Here is a 16,349-nt window from a genome sequence, read left to right on the forward strand (position 1 = left end):
CTTGTGCCCAATGACTAATCTGAGTCTCTGAAATAAAGCAAAGCACGTCAGTGCCGACTGCAAAAAATCTATGAATCTTAAAAAATAAATGTTTTAAGTACAAATATATCTAAAAATTCTTAAGTCAAGATGCATTTTCTTGATGAGCAAAATGACCTTAGAAAATAAAAATTAAGTAAATTTGTGCTTAAAAAAGCAAAAAAAAAAAAAAAAAATTCTTTAATTTAAGATTTTTTTTAACCCCATTGGCAGATTTTGTTGCTTGTGCACAAATTCACTTAATTTTTTTATATAAAAACTAGACTTACTTTTAAAACTAGATAATTTGGCTCACAAAGAAAATGCATGTTGATTTAAGAATTTTTAGATATTGTACTGAAAACAAGACAAAAATACTAAGTAAGAAAGTAATTTTTTGCAGTGCAAGTATTGTACACCCTAACAAAAAAATCAAATAATATTTGTTCAATGTCAATTTATTAATAAACATGTTTGCATGACCTGCACATGTTCACATATTTATTCATGATTATAAATCAAAGCTAAAATATCTGACCAAATGAAAAAGAAAGACGTGTTCTAGATCAGTGGTTCTCAAACTTTTCGATGTGCGCACCCCCCTCCCCACTTGTGTACTGTGCATCCCTTCATTCCCCCCCAAAAAATTATGACATAAAACTTAAATTAAAATTAAGAAAAACTTAGTAAATTACAAAATTTAGTGCTGTTGGTTAGTAGCCTTACTTTTCTGAGGTTTAAACATAATTTATGATAAATTCATGTGTTTTATAAAATGTCCTTAAACTGGGACCCCTGGCACCATCTCAGGGCCCCCCAGGGGACCCAGTTTGAGAACCACTGTTCTAGATAAATTAATTAGATTTTTTGACAAAAAGAATGAAAAACGTTTGGTATATAACACAGTTCAAGTTATCAAAATACATATTTTATACTTGGGTTACATTTATAGATCTATGCAAATAATCTTCTCAAAATATTAGGGCCATTACAACCATATATATAGTATTTCAATGTAAAAATACATCCATTAAAAAAATGTGAGAAATCCCTCAGCGCAGCAGCCATTTCTCAATTTTGTCTCAATTTTAAAAGATACACCAACTGCAACAGACACGCTTTAATCGGTTTGTGAAATATCAACTTATCATTTTAATCCTGTGGTTTATACATTTCGAGGTGAAGTAATCATACCGAATAGCCTTGTCTCCCACACCAATTTTCCATCACCGATGATAAGAACTGGAATATGATAACCATCTCCCTGAAAAATGATGTACGTAAGAGAACCACATTCGGTGTTTGATGTAAGTACAACAGAATTATAATCGCCTGTTATTGACCCAAATAAAACATCAAAAAGGCTATAAAAGAAAGGGTAACCCCAAATTTAGAGTTTTGTCATTGGTATGTGTAAGTTGTTCCAAGGTCCCATCCACAGCTCTTCTTCATCAGATGTCAGTGTTTGCTCACATGGACCCATGAGAGACTCAACGGGCGCTGTAATCCCTCCGTTGTCCACCGAGGACTCCTGCTCACTGTTCCCGCTGTGCTGCCGCAAACGGGCTTTGTCGATGTTGGATTTGGGTCCTATGCTGTTAGAGCCCGTTACGCGACAGTCTTTGGAGTTGAGATTGTGATCAGTAACAGAAGAAAGAGCTGTGGTGATGCCGGGACTGGGCCCATTATCTCCTGTTCCATTTAAAGGTAACTGCTCTTCATGCGTGACACCCAGTTTATCCAGTTTTTTGAATTGCTTGCCTAATCGCACCGGCGAGCCCATTTTTAAGTTGTTGGGGTAAGGGGGCCTTCGCGTTCTGATGATGGTACCGTTTTGGGCCAGGTACACCGATCCGTTGATGTTACTGTGACTGGTGACGTCCGAGCCGCTGTCCTCTGCCGTGGAAGTCGTGTCTTGATCTCGGTCCAAAACCAGTTTGATCCTCTTCTTTTTGCCAGCCTGGAGATCAGAGAGAAGAGTTATGAACACAAGGTGTAATGTTACCTTCCTTTGAAGGTGAAAGGAATAGAATACATTTGGATGATACACTGCAAAAAAAAATTTCAAGAAAAAACATTCTTAGTATTTTGGTCTTGTTTTCAGTAAAAAAATCTAAAAATTCTAGACAAAGGTAAGCACATTTTTCTGTCATTTTTCTTGAATTTAGTGTTTAAGAAAACATTTCAAGATTTTTTTGCTTACCCCATTGGCAGACTATTTTGCTTGTTTTATGCACAAAGTCACTTAAATTTGATATTTTTGGTCTAAAAACTAGACTTATTTTCTTGGGTTGTTTTGTTCATCAAGAAAAAGCATCTTAATTTAAGGATTTTTAGATACTTTACTGAAAACAAGACAAAAATACTAAGAATTTTCTTCTTGAAAATCGTTTTTTTTGCAGTGTATGCCAATTAAAATTTCATGCGGAGATTTATACACAAGTATTCATCTCTTAAATTAAAATGAAAAAATCTTTCTATTTTTAGCATTTTAACATTAAAGGTGGGGTGCATGATCTCTGAAAGCCAATGTTGACATTTAAAATCACCTAAACAAACACGTCCCTAACCCAATAAAATCTGGACCTTCTTTTGATAGACCCGCCCCACACATACACAACCCAAACAACGATGTTGGTTAGTTGACACGCCCCTTACTGCTGATTGGCTACAAGCGTGTTTTGGTACTCGGCCCGACTTCCTTTTCCAAAGCGTTTCTTAAAAATCACGCACCCCACCTTTAAAGGAGTTTTTGCTTTCATAAAAAAAATCTAATAATTCACTCACCTCCATGTCATATAAGATGTTTATGTCTTTCTTTGTTCAGTCGAAAAGAAATCAACAGTTTATAGTTTCGCAAAAAAAAGCACTTTTAAACCACAACTACTTGTCTTGCACTAGCCGTGTGATGCGTCAGCGCGACCTTATGTTTTACGTAATCACTCCCAAAGGTCACGCGTTACATGTGAAACGCACACTTGCAGACCATTTGAAAAAAAAAACTGAAACAAAGACATTAATTTGTATAATTTCACATACAACGTCTGAATGGTCCTCTTTCTCCACACTTGTAAACACTGGAGCGGTAATTTCGCATACATCATGCATGACCTTTCGACGTGATTACGGAATACATAAGGTCACGCTGGTGCCTCATAAGTCTTGAAAAGTGAAGCCCCTGGCTCTTTGATTGCCCCCTGGTGGCTGGCTGCAGTACAAGTCATAAAGCATTCAAACGGATGGGACTCTTCTCTAAATAGAAAAATATTTACACTTCCAATAAAAGTTTCCGAAAGATGGTTTTGGTCCTTTTAAGTAATTATCATCACGCTGATATATGTTCAAGTGTTCATTTTTGTGATATTTTAGCTAGTAATTTGATGCTATAGAAACGGGGCGTGTCGTTTTATTGGCGTGGTTGAATTGGTCGCGCAAGTGCTTGGGCGGAAGTTTGATACCGCGGCTCTGCCTCTGGCTCCATGGACGATTCCTTTTGCGCATGCCTTGGCTCCAAACTGACGTTTTTACGTAACATGGCGGCGACCATGGTTGGACATTTTTGACTTCAATTCATTACAATGGAGGGAGGCGAAGTCACATCGTCCATCTTTTTTTACAGTCTATGGTCACACAGCTAGTAAGAAAAGAATTTGTGGTTTTAAAAGTACATATTTCTATGTATTTATTGGCGAAAATTATGATTGTTTCCCTAGATAAGACCCTTATGCCTTGGTTGGGATTGTTTAGAGTCCTTTGAAGCTGCATTGAAACTGCAAACTATTCAGATCCACTAAAGTCAAAACCTCAAAAAACTTTTAACTGAACAAAAAACATAAACATCTTGGATGACATGGGGATGAATAAATTATCAGAATTTGTATTCATGAATGTGGAATATTTATTTAAATATAAAATCAAATTTTCATGATGCACTGAATGTTTTAGTGAAGATTTCTAACAAACTGACATAAGCCAAATTTAGTAGCAGAGAAGCAAACTGACCTCGTTGCATCAAAACATTAAACCATTCACAGAAATATAGTGTTTGGAAAAACAAACATACAGTAAGAAATTGGATGAAAGCGTTAGGATTAGAGATTAAAACAACAATCCTATATTCACTCGAGAGGAGGAAGCACAGCAGACAGAAAAGACCGGAGCTTTATCAGCGTGGCCTTTCCCCATGCAGTCTTAGTTGATCCAAAACACACAAGAAAAAGACAAAAGACTGTAAAAAAGGGAAAATCACTGCACTCCATGACAAGCAAGTCTTACTTGACCTTCCCCTCTCCCTTTCTTTTTAAAAAGCAGTGGAGTCTCCTGATTCAGAATCTTTATCCGATTCTTCTGTGGTTTCTCCCGTTCCTGACCGCTTTGAGCGACGAACAGAACCGCTTTCAGAAGCAGAGGCGCTGTCAGACGTGATGGCGTCCTCATCCACCTCCGTGATGGGTGAGAGACCTCCGAACCCTTCATCTGAGCTCCCAGTCACGCTACTCTCTATGGGGTATGGTGTGCCTCCACTTTCCGTTGCTGAGATCACGCTGGACCTTCTTGAGATTGATCCATCACTTAGTTCACTGGCTGACTCTCTGCTTTTCTCTGTAGCTTCGTCATCTTCCTTTTCTTCTTCCTCTTCCTCGCTCTCCTCATCAATGGTGTCCTGGGACGATCTGGTCATCACGCTCTTGCGAGAACGTTGACTTCCTCCAGCGGATCTGGAGCTGGTGGAGCTTCTCTCGCTGCCGGACATGGAGACGGCATCTGATTTGGCGTCATCGGATGCTGCAGATTCACTCATTTCGGTCTCTGAAGCCTCTTCAGATTCACTGGGCTTTGAACTCCCCGATCTTATCTCAGCACTACTCTCCTCGCCAGACACTGATGCACGGGAAGACCTCACTGAAGATCGGGCAGTGCTGCCACCTGATCCGCTGCCACTCGGAGTACCGCTAGCGCTACCAGAAACGCCCTTGCTGCTCCGTGTTCCAGCACTGGAACGCTCGGAGGAGCTCTTACTGACCTCAGTGCGGGAGGACTTCATGGAGGAGCGAGCAGAAGACGGCTCTGATCCAGACGCTTCCGTTCCTTCTTCTTCCTCAGTCTCTTCTTCTTCTTCAGACTCCTTTTCTGTAGCAGAGCTCTTCTCAGCACTGGACTCTTCCTCAGTCCCTGACTTTTCAGTCCCAGATTTGGATTCTTTTTCCGTTCCTGAGGTCTTTCCAGACCCAGACTCTTCCTCCGAGCTGGATTCCTCCTCCGAGTCAGACCCTTTCTCTGTTTCGGATTCTTCTTTTTCAGTTCCTGACTTCTCGGTCTCAGTTTTAGATTTACTCTCAGCATCAGACTCGTCTGGTTCCTCTGGCTCTGATTCAGAATCAACCGTGCTCTCTCTGTCATCATGGTCCAGATCTAATTTCAGATAATCCTTATCTTCAGCTACACTGCTCCTCTCAGACAATTCCTCCTCATCCGAGCTCTTCTTCCGACTCTCTGCATCTGACCCACTCCCGCTGGCCTCCGGCTCGCTAACGCTGATGGACACTTTGGATTTCTTCTCTTCTCTCTCCGACTCTGCAGATTCATCTTTCTCGCTGGCAGAACTTCGACTGATGCTGCTGAGTGACTTCCTTTTAGCTTGCAGTTTTTTCGCCACATTGATACGTTTCATCACTTTTGCGAGTCTGCTCCTGGCCGAGGTCGTGCCGTCGACAGACTCGCTCGGACTACCAGACAGGCTTTCCTGACTATCGATACGACGTGCGGATGTCAGCTTAGCATAATCTTTGTCTTTCTTCCCTTTTCCAAACATCATTGGGAAGATCTTGGCCTTCTTCCAAGGGGAGATCGTTGGTTCGACTTTCTTTCCAGCAACGAGCAGCTTGCTGAGCTTCATGACAGATTTCAGCCTCTTTGCAGCTTTGGATTCTTCAGGTTCAGCTTCTGCCAGCTCTTCTGTGGGAATCTCTGTGGGAGGCTCTGCCTCTTCAATCTCATCCTCTGGTGGGAAATCTTGGAATCCCACTTGTTTGCCACGCCCACGACCTCTACCTCGCCCACCTCTCCCTCTTCCCCGACCCTGTTGTGACATCTTTTGCTTTAAAACAACCTTATTATTTGAAGCACAGATTACAAAATTAAACAGCAAGAGGATATTAAATAACACACAGAATGATAATGAAGAGAAAACATTATAAGCAGCTGGTAAGATTTCAAATAATGAATGTGTAAAACTACCTCTGGTCCACTAAAATAATACCCGTCATCCTCCGTGATGGCCTCTCCATACTCATCATACATGGGTGTGATCAGCCTTCTGCGACTTCCATAAGGTGGATACGGATCATACCTGGATTTGGACATATGATACAACATATTAGTCACACCCTTAGCTTATTTACACCTCGGATTGCCTCGCACCTCACATCTTCCTGTTGTTTCTCACCTAAGTTCAGATTTTCACCACTTTTTGAGGGGGGACCAAAGCAAATACCTCATTACGCCTGAAATCAGCTTCATCAGTCGTTTGGACACACCTATACTAGACATAGAGACCCGATGATCTAGGGATAAAAAGCTTAACGATCTCTCAGCTCTCTAAAAAGCCTTGGATTCTCAGCATGCCAGGTCAGTGTAATAGCAGGTGCACTTCAGACTCAACACATCTATAGCCCGACTGAAGAGCAGCGTTTATCTTTCATAATATCTCCCTTGATGTCTGCAATCAAAGCCATCTTTTCTCCTCAAAGTCTTTTTTATGGGCAAGAAAATCTTAAGAGGTTGCATTTGGATAAAATGGTTGAGGGAATCAGTCAATACTTTGTGGTGCTTCAAGATTATTTCTTAGATCTCTAGCTGTGCTTAGAAAGCAATGATGATGTTAAGCAACCCCAGAGTGAACATACATTATACAAATCAAATAAGCTAGAATGTAGTCTTGATTGATTATGTCAAAGATTATGGGGGTCCCCTAGCTTAGACCCCCATCATTATAGGGTCGCCATGATTTCACAAAGTAAGAAATGATCCTGGATCAACATCTTTTGGATTAGTTTATTGCGAAACTGGGACAAATAATGGACAGTATCGCTTTGTGGTATTTAATGTAGTATTTTTTTTTACAACCAGTACCCCCCTTAATTTTTATATTTGTGCTTTATACACTGCGAAAAAATTATTTTCAAGAACAAAAATAAAATATCTAAAAAATTAAATTAATTAAATCTTAAATTAAGATGCTTTTTCTTGATGAGCAAAACGACCTAAGAAAATAAATCTAGTTTTTAGACCAAAAATATAAAATTTAAGTGATTTTGGGCATAAAGCAAACAAAAAAATCTGCCAATGGGGTAAGCAAATTTCTCTTGAATTTTTCTTGAATTTAGTGTTTAAAAAAATTTTCAAGATTTTTTGCTTACCCCATTGGGTATATATATATATATATATATATATATATAAAATCTGGACTTCTAAAATGTAAAGATCTGGTTGATTTGAAGATTTTGACTTTTATGTGGAAAGCTAAGCAGAGTTTTGCCTATGGAAAATTAACAGATTATGACCACAGAAGGCAGTATTATTTAAAAATTCATTTTGCACGTACCACACAAAAGCAGAGGTGTTTGTCCATTTATGGAGTTAAATTGTGGAATACCTTGGACTATGAACTGAAATGCTGCAAAAGTGTTTGTAAATTTAAGAAAAATATTTTGGAAGGTTATAAAAAAAAATGATGACTAATATGGTTAAGAGGATAATAATTAAATGTAAAGATAGGTGGTATTGAAAATTTTTTGGTGGTTGTGGTGGAGTGGGGTTGACTCATTTATGTAGTTTATTTTTTATTTTTTTTATTTATTTTTTTATTATTATTGTTGGTTTTGTTTTTGTTAATTATTTTTATTTTATTATTTTGAATGTGCATACATAAGTGACAGGTATAATAAGATTTTCTTCTTCTTCCTGTTTCTTTTCTTTTTCGTTCATGTATGTTATGAATGAAATGAGATGAAATAAAGAATTCATTGGCAGATTTTTTTGCTTGTTTTATGCACAAAATCACTTAAATTTGATTATTTTTGGTCTAAAAACTAGACTTACTTTCTTGGGTCGTTTTGCTCATAAAGAAAAATCATCTTAATTTAATAATTTTTAAATATTTTTTACTGAAAACAAGAAATTATATTTTCTTGAAAATAATTTTTTGCAGTTTAGGGGGTCCCTCAATGCTTATAGCAGGTCCAGGACCACCCCAGCCCCCCTCAATTCGAACACTGAATGTATTATACTTTAGTATTTACTATAGTATAGTGTAGTATATTATAATGAATGTATACTACAGTATTGTGTAGTATTAACTATTGTATTGTGAAATAATAGACTGTAGTAAAACTGTAGTATACTTTAAAATTTACTATGGTAAGGTTAAAAAACACTTTAGTATGTGTGAATTTTACTGCAGTTTACTATAGGAAATACCACTGTATTTTTTAACTCTGTGAACAGAAATGATATCGTCAAAGTATATCATGTGTTTAGTGATCAGGGCTTATGCTCAGAGCCTCAGGACCATCTGCTCTTTCTTTCCACAGGCAAAAATAATGACTCTAATGGACCTTAGATACGTGCTAGAGTCTGAACTTAGGCCTGAAAGTCCTTCGAGCAAACATGCACCTCACATTGTAATGAATCCGCTGAGCTAAGACGACTGTGTGGAGCTGAGCACAAATTAATCTCGTCAAAGCTTCCAGCAGAGCGGCCGACATTAAAGCAGGCACTACAGCATCTGTTCAAACTGTAAAGCTCAATGCTCACTTAATGTACAGTGGTCACCTGTGCTGAGCTTCTTAACCTTAAGTCACACGCCTATGTAGATAAGGTCACATTTTATGAACTATATCTGAACTATAGCTTATTTTTTGTAACCGTAGCTTGGATATATATTAAGCATACGATTTCTCTTGAGCTTGAAACATTTTGTGAAATGTAAGAGAGAAAAGTGCAGCCATGCCGCTAGGTGTCAGTATAAGTCTGACTCAACTGCTAGTGTATATAAGTAACATGACAGCAAATACAGTACATATAACATCAAATGCACAGATACATATGAGGAGCTCAGATGCAAAAGCATCTGCAACTGCCATCTCTTTCAACAAATGAGATAATGATATGAACCGAACGCTCTCTGCATGTATGATGCGTTTATCAAATACTTTCACTTCAAATCTGCTAAATACCGGCCTCAGGCCATTCAGAAATACGGGTCTATTGGGCTATTCTAATAATAAATGCTCATTTACAAGAAAACATGTCAGATGCACTTAGTGGGTTTTGCATCTTGATTATTAAGTCCTATAAGACTCACCCTTGATCGTAGCTATAGTAGTCTTGGGTATAGTAATCTTGCCCAGGATCGATGCCTGATTCCATGGAAAGGGCCTAAAAATACAGATGAAGACATCAAACCTCATCAACCACAGCATTTGGTGCACAATGTACAATAAAGTCAATAATATTTTTGGTGTGCTTATTCACTGATATACTATATACTTAATAACATAACGTATTTAATAAGTCAAATATGCATGCATGTTATTTATATGTATTACTTAATGGGAGATGTGGTATTTTAAAAAGACTGTGAAAATGATGTCATTGTTTACTCATCCATATGCCACTCTGTTTTCATTAAAACAAAAAACAAAAAATACTTTTGTTTACTTTCATTGTACACTGCAAAAAATGATTTTCAAGAAAACGTTTTCTTAGTATTTTTGTCTTGTTTTCAGTAAAAATATACATTAATTTATAAATTAAGATGATTTTTCTTTATGAGCAAAACGACCCAAGAAAATAAGTCTTGTTTTTAGACCAGAAATATCAAATTTATTTGATTTGTGCATAAAACAAGCAAACAAATCTGCCAATGGGGTAAGCAAAAAAAATCTTGAACATTTTTCATAGACACTAAATTCAAGAAAAATTTGCTTACCCTATATTAGCAGATTTTTCTGCTTGTTTTATGCACAGAATCACTTAAATTTGATATTTTGGTATAAAACTAGACTTGCATCTTGATTTTAAAAAATTGTAGATATTTATTTTGTATAAAAATTGTAGAAAACAAGACAAAACTACTATGTAAGAAAGTAAATTTTGCAGTGCAACGAATAAACAAATTGGGTCTTATTATACATGGTAAAAAAAATAAAATACTTAGCATTTTTGTCTTGTTTTCAGTACAAATATCTAAAAATTGTTAAACTAAGATGCATTTTTTTGATGAGCAAAATGACCCAAGAAAATAAGTCTAGTTTTTAGCCAAAAAACAACATTTAAGTTAATTTGTGCTTCCTGAAAAAGGCTAAAAAACCTAATAGGACACTAATTGTACCTGCTGTGTTGATTGTATCTTAAACAAGTTTACATAATTTGAACCACAAAAATCTCAGTTTTCCAAAAATATGTGACATGTTTAGCTTTTTGTTTTGAAAGTCATGAAGTTTGGTATGGTAATGGGTTAAAAAAAATCTGCCATGGGGTAAGAAAAAAAATCTTAAAACTTTTTTCTTAATCATTTAACTCAAGAAAAATGTAAGAATATTTTTCTTAGCCCATTGGCAGATTTTTTTGCTTGTTTTAAGCACAAATGAACTTTTCTTGGGTAATCTTGCTCATCAAGTAAATGCATATTGATTTAAGTATTTTTAGATATTTGTACTGAAAACAAGACAAAAATACTAAGTAAGAAAGTCATTTTTTGCAGTGTGTGTCTTAAACTCATCTATGTATATGGTAATGGACTCCTAAATTGTAAATTTCATTTTTAGCAAATATAGGTGTGTAAATCTACTCCTAATGCAACCTGCATCTGACCATCAACAGCAAACAGCATTTCAGGGTTCATATGTGATGTAAACTATTAGCTACTGACTACACTTCGTTATATATCCAAAAAAATACATCACCTGCATCTCAAGCCCTTTCATAAGGTCATTAATAATGAGTCATATCCAAAATCTGAGGTAAGTAAATTTGAAAGGACACAGAAAGGAAATCGGTGAAAGACATGCAGAAGAACAGAGACGCTACCCCGGGCCGAAGCAGAGACGGTCTTAACAGCTGCTGCTGCTGCTCACAAAGTCATGGAAAGAGAAGAGAGACAAAGATTTGACGCTGAGAGAAAGTGCGTGAAAGCAGAATAAAAGCTATAAAGACAATGAGAAGATGTCACTGCATACATTTATAATCAGGCAGAACATGACAACAAAAAGATGCGAGTTAAAGACAGAAAAGAGGGGGTGGATGAAGCGAGGTCCTGGTGGGAAAGATAATGACAGAGATGGAGAGGACGGAAAAATTATTCATTGAAACAACTAAAAGAAAACTTTAAGAGCTAAAGTGCTTGAAAGGTCACGTTTGAGAGCTCGTACGCTACAGTACACGCCTACATGCATACATTTGGGAAGTGATGCTATATTTTCTTAGGGCAAAATTATGCATGCAGGCTGACGTTAAGACAAGACTGTTCAATTTAAGAAACCTCCTTAGTGGGGCATAAATGTAAGTTTAATGAAAGAGTCTCTGTCGGTTTTTACATCTCATTGAGATTCTACTGGAGCTCTCTCTCGGGGTGCTATTGGCAGTCTGAAGTGACAAGGAACAAGGCTGTTTCTTACCTACCAATATAAAAGACCCATGAATCATACCAACTATAAATAAAACTCGAGTTTTACATTCCTAGAGGAAATGTGAGTCACTGACATGATGTTTGGATGCTGTTATGCTAAACTGTTCATACAGGTTATTGCCCAAAACAATCACCTTGATAGTCTGCTCCTTAGATTTGGCCTGGGTTGCTCATTCGATGTAAATCTTAGATTTATTTATCAATTTTATAATTTTTCAGGTGAAAATGTCGTTCTGATTCATGGCTATGAAAAGTAACAGCCGGATAATTCCTCAACACTGATTTATTATTGACCAAATATGGTCAAAAATGGTCCCAGTCACTGGGACAGTTCCCTTTTAAAAAGTACACCTTGGCACCAAAAGAGTTCTTCAAAAAGAAAAAATTTTGCACCTATTGGTACCAAATGTATAAAGCCTTGGAAAAAATTAAGAGTCCACTCCAGTTTTGACTTCAATCATCATTGAAGAGTTTCGTTGCAAAACGAGATAACTCAGTTTTTAACATTTTTGTCAAAACATGTTTATTATTATGTTATCATGTTTTTATTTTGTTTTATGGTGCTACTTAGCTGTATTTTTTAAGTTATGAAGGTTTAAATCAAAACAAACCAACTGCAGTTGAATTGATATTAATTGCATTGAACAACCAAAAAACAAGATTTCTGAGAAATAAAAAACTCTAGAAGAGAAATAAAAGAGTTATCTCTTTTTGTAATGAAACTCTGCATTTCTAGATTTATTGTGAATATTTCAGTCCAATGTCTGTTAAATTTTAACAAAAGCAAGCCTTGGAAGTGACATAAATTCACCCAACAGCAAATGTAAAAGACTGAGAACATGACAAGACCAATAACAGATGTGATTAAAACTCAGTTTAAAAAAAAACAAAACATGTAAAAACATTAGTATTTTGTTGTTGAGAAATTAATTTGATCTTGTTCGACATTGTTGTATGTGGAATAACACTAATTCATGTCTTTGAGTCAGTTTATTGTTTAAAGAGCACATATTTCATTGCTAAAAACAACGTTATTTTGTGTATTTTGGTATAATACAAAGTGTTTGCGTGGTTTATGGTTAAAAATACATTATTTTACCATACATTTTTGTAGCTCCAGATTTCACTCTCTTCCTGAAATTCACGTAATTCACGAAAAGCTCTGTGTCCCTGATTGGCCAACTAAGCTGTACTTTGTGATTGGTCTGAATACCTCTGCACTGCAAAAAATGATTTTCAAGAAAAAGTGTTCTTAGTATTTTTGTCTTGTTTTCAGTAAAAATATCGAAAAATTCTTAAATTAAGATGCTTTTTCTTGATGAGCAAAACGACCCAAGAAAATAAGTGTAGTTTTTAGACAAAAAAAAACTAATTTAAGTAATTTTGTGCATAAAACAAGCAAAAAAATCTGCCAATGCGGAAAGCCAATAAATCTTGAACATTTTTCTTAAACACAAAATTCAAGAAAAATTCAAGAAAAATTTACTTACCCCATTGGCAGATTTTTTTGCTTGTTTTATGCACAAAATCACTTAAATGTGATATTTTGGTCTAAAAACTAGACTTATTTTCTTGAGACGTTTTGTTCATCAAGAAAAAGCATCTTAATTTAAGAATTTTTAGATAATTTTACTGAAAACAAGACAAAAATACTAAGAACATTTTTTCTTGAAAATCATTTTTTGCAGTGTGATGTCAGCCAGAAACATTATGCTCCCTACCATGTTTGAAAGATTCAGTTGCTAACAGGAGTAAACTTACTGTGAGTCCGAAGCAGGAGGAATTATGATAATGTCGGCCTTGTCTACATCACCAAACTGTTGCCTACAATCCGTGTTTTTGTTGTAGTCCAAGAAAAAAGATTTACGTTGGAGATGATAACTCACATCATCGTTTACTTTGGGGTTTGTACCATTTGCAAATCATTAACATGAACTAATACACACCTACACACCAAAGGAAATTTAAAAACATGAATCGGACAAAAGGTGCTATATAAAATGGTCCGCAAGTGTGCGCGTTTCACATAGTGTTCGAATTATGTGAAAGATTATGGGGGTCCCCTAGCTAAGCACCACCCACCCAAGCCCCCGTCAATATAGGGTCACCATGATTTCACAAAGTAAGATGTGATCCTGGATCAACATTAAAGAAACCCCAAATTATCCCTTAACTCAAACCCTAACCATTTTACCCCTCAAATTAGTACAGTGAGAAATTAGTACAGTCTTTTAATTATTTATTAAAAAAATATATTTTTTTAAAAGCCCCTAACCCTCAAGATTACTAAAGATAATAACTAAAAATTCTTACGAGGAGAAAATTATCTAGCCGCAGAGACATTGGCCTGCAGACTCTGGAGGTCGCATGTGTAGGTTGCATATCTTATTTCAGAATATTAACAATTATAAAGTTGACCATCATTCTAAGTTAATCATAAATTGTTGTAATATGCTTATGACTTGCGAATGTAATACTCAGTTAACTTAAATAAACCAAGGTTAATGATGTATGCAGCCTGCATATGCGAGCTCTGCATTGACTCATCTGTCATTCCTCCAGAAAACAGTGTGATGCGCTTTTGAGAGTTTACATTTATTGCAGACAGAAATCTTTTTGTATTTGGTGAAATTGGGACAAATAATGGACAGTATCACTTGGTGGCAGCACAGAACGAGAATTTTAAATTCATGTAGTATTTCATTTTTTTATAAAAAACCAGGGGACCCCCAATTTATATTTTGTGCTGTCAATGCATTGAAATGGTCTCTTAATTTTTCCAGGGCTGTAGACATCTGTACCTAAACTGTACATATTAAAACCTTTTTAAAGGGTACTGCCCCAATGACGGCCTGGGATCATATATTGACAACAGTGTGGTCAAATCATTTTGGCTAAGCTAAACAGCAAAGTTGACCAAACCTCTCACGTTAGCATGAGCCAAAGTGACAGTGATGTTTGCTTTAACATGCAACACTAAAAATAAATACATGAAAACAACAACCAAATGAAATGCTGACAAAATGACTTACCTGTCTGCCAAAGCCACGCCTGCGGAAGAAAAGAGAGGAAGTTAGAAAGACATTAAAATGGAAAAGTCAAACCTGCAGCCTAGCCAAGTGATTTTATGGCATGAGGCTGTTCAACGTTCATGGGTATAATGTATAACTTTTATCTCAGTGTTTGAAAATTTCAACATTTTCTGTCCTCTCGTATCGCAGGACCACAATGAAAAGACCATGTTTAAGTGGCAAAGTGCTTGTAAGACTTATGATAAAAATGCACTCAGGGAACAGACGCCAATAGTCCTGACACAAGCAATTTTACCTACAGCTGCAGTGGGACTTCATATTCACCATCATGCTGAGAAAAGCAGACATCTTTTGCTTTTCATTTTCTGATGAATAGCTAAGCAATGTGTGTGTGTGTTTACTAAGCTAGACTTTTGAGACACAATGGTCAGGAACTAGGAAAACTCATCATAAAGGAGAAGATTACAGTAATGAGACTTGAAGGGGTTAAAATACTTAATTATTAGGAAAATCATGTTATAATGCAAAACAAACCTACAAAAATAAAAACGGTCCTAGTCCTAAAATAGGCTTAGTTTTCTTAAAGAAAAATATCATTAATTCCTTGTCTCTATTAATGCTTTTGGCATATGCTTTCAAAGTGTGTTACCGCTCTGCCAGCTGAACTAGCATCTGTTGAATATAAATAAAATATATACACTTATTACACAGCTCTCTAAAATGCTTGATTCTGATTGGCCAGTTGCGACATTACAATGTTTGTTCTTTTAAATAACTTCCACTCACAACTACACTCTAAAAACCGTTGGGTTATTTGTTTTACCCAATAGGTGGGTTAAACGTATTGGGTCGTTCTGTTGGGTTATTCCTAGCTTGTATTGGGTTATTTCCATAACAACCCAGAGAGTTGGGTTAAAATCGGGCTCACGTCACGCATTTTGAATTTCAACGGTTGACCGGTGCCACTGCTGAGAGCGGACAGACACGAGAGGTACGTTTTAAAATATATATCTCTGTGTAATGTTTTATTTTGCTACAAAGTGTCTTTAAGCTCTAACACACAGTAAACTATCAGTCACGTTTAAATACGTGTACAAAAACGCTGTTGTCTAGTTTTTGTCCGTTACACCTGTTCCATTCATTAACTGTTATCGATGCCAAACGCGTTTTTAAGCAATCATAAACGTAGAGAGACATTGCAATTTATTTTAATACTAAACAGCACCAACAGCATGAGCCCTTACAAAAATGAATCATTTCTTTTTTTAGTAGTATAACGTTAGTTTCATGGCGTATTGATTGTCATATTGCTTTAACCATGCTTTCTGTAACAGACAATGTTGTTTTGTTTAAAGTGTAGTAAAAACCGTTTTTTAACTTTTGTAAGGGATGCAACCGGCTGTTTTTTGCTCCAAATATTTTTTTAGCCGGTCTGTGTTATAGACACAGAGCTGTAATATAAATGTGATTCTGAATGTAAATGTCTTAAGAAATGACTCGATGGCATTTTATTGTCGTCTTACTTCAGTATAATCCCTGATAAAGCGCTGCACGTCTACTTCTGTATACTGTAACCCCGGTAACGGTTGAATTTGCAATTCAGCGCCATC

The 16,349-nt window shown here is 36.3% G+C and overlaps 1 protein-coding gene across 1 annotated transcript in view; it reads right to left on the reverse strand.

Annotated features, from left to right (window-relative positions):
- Positions 1-462: 462 nt before the first annotated feature.
- pcdh15a (protocadherin-related 15a) overlaps positions 463-16,349 on the reverse strand; it is a 316,642-nt gene continuing 300,755 nt past the window's right edge. The window contains exons 34-38 of the mRNA XM_073812872.1: positions 14,740-14,758; positions 11,110-11,151; positions 9,383-9,456; positions 6,256-6,367; positions 463-1,978 (exon numbers count right to left, since the gene is read on the reverse strand). Of these exons, the coding sequence (XP_073668973.1) occupies positions 1,409-1,978; positions 6,256-6,367; positions 9,383-9,456; positions 11,110-11,151; positions 14,740-14,758 (817 nt within the window). The 3' untranslated portion in view covers positions 463-1,408. The remainder of the gene's footprint in view (positions 1,979-6,255; positions 6,368-9,382; positions 9,457-11,109; positions 11,152-14,739; positions 14,759-16,349) is intronic.

Source organism: Paramisgurnus dabryanus, chromosome 20 (genome assembly GCF_030506205.2).
Source record: "Paramisgurnus dabryanus chromosome 20, PD_genome_1.1, whole genome shotgun sequence".
Lineage (NCBI taxonomy): Eukaryota > Metazoa > Chordata > Actinopteri > Cypriniformes > Cobitidae > Paramisgurnus > Paramisgurnus dabryanus.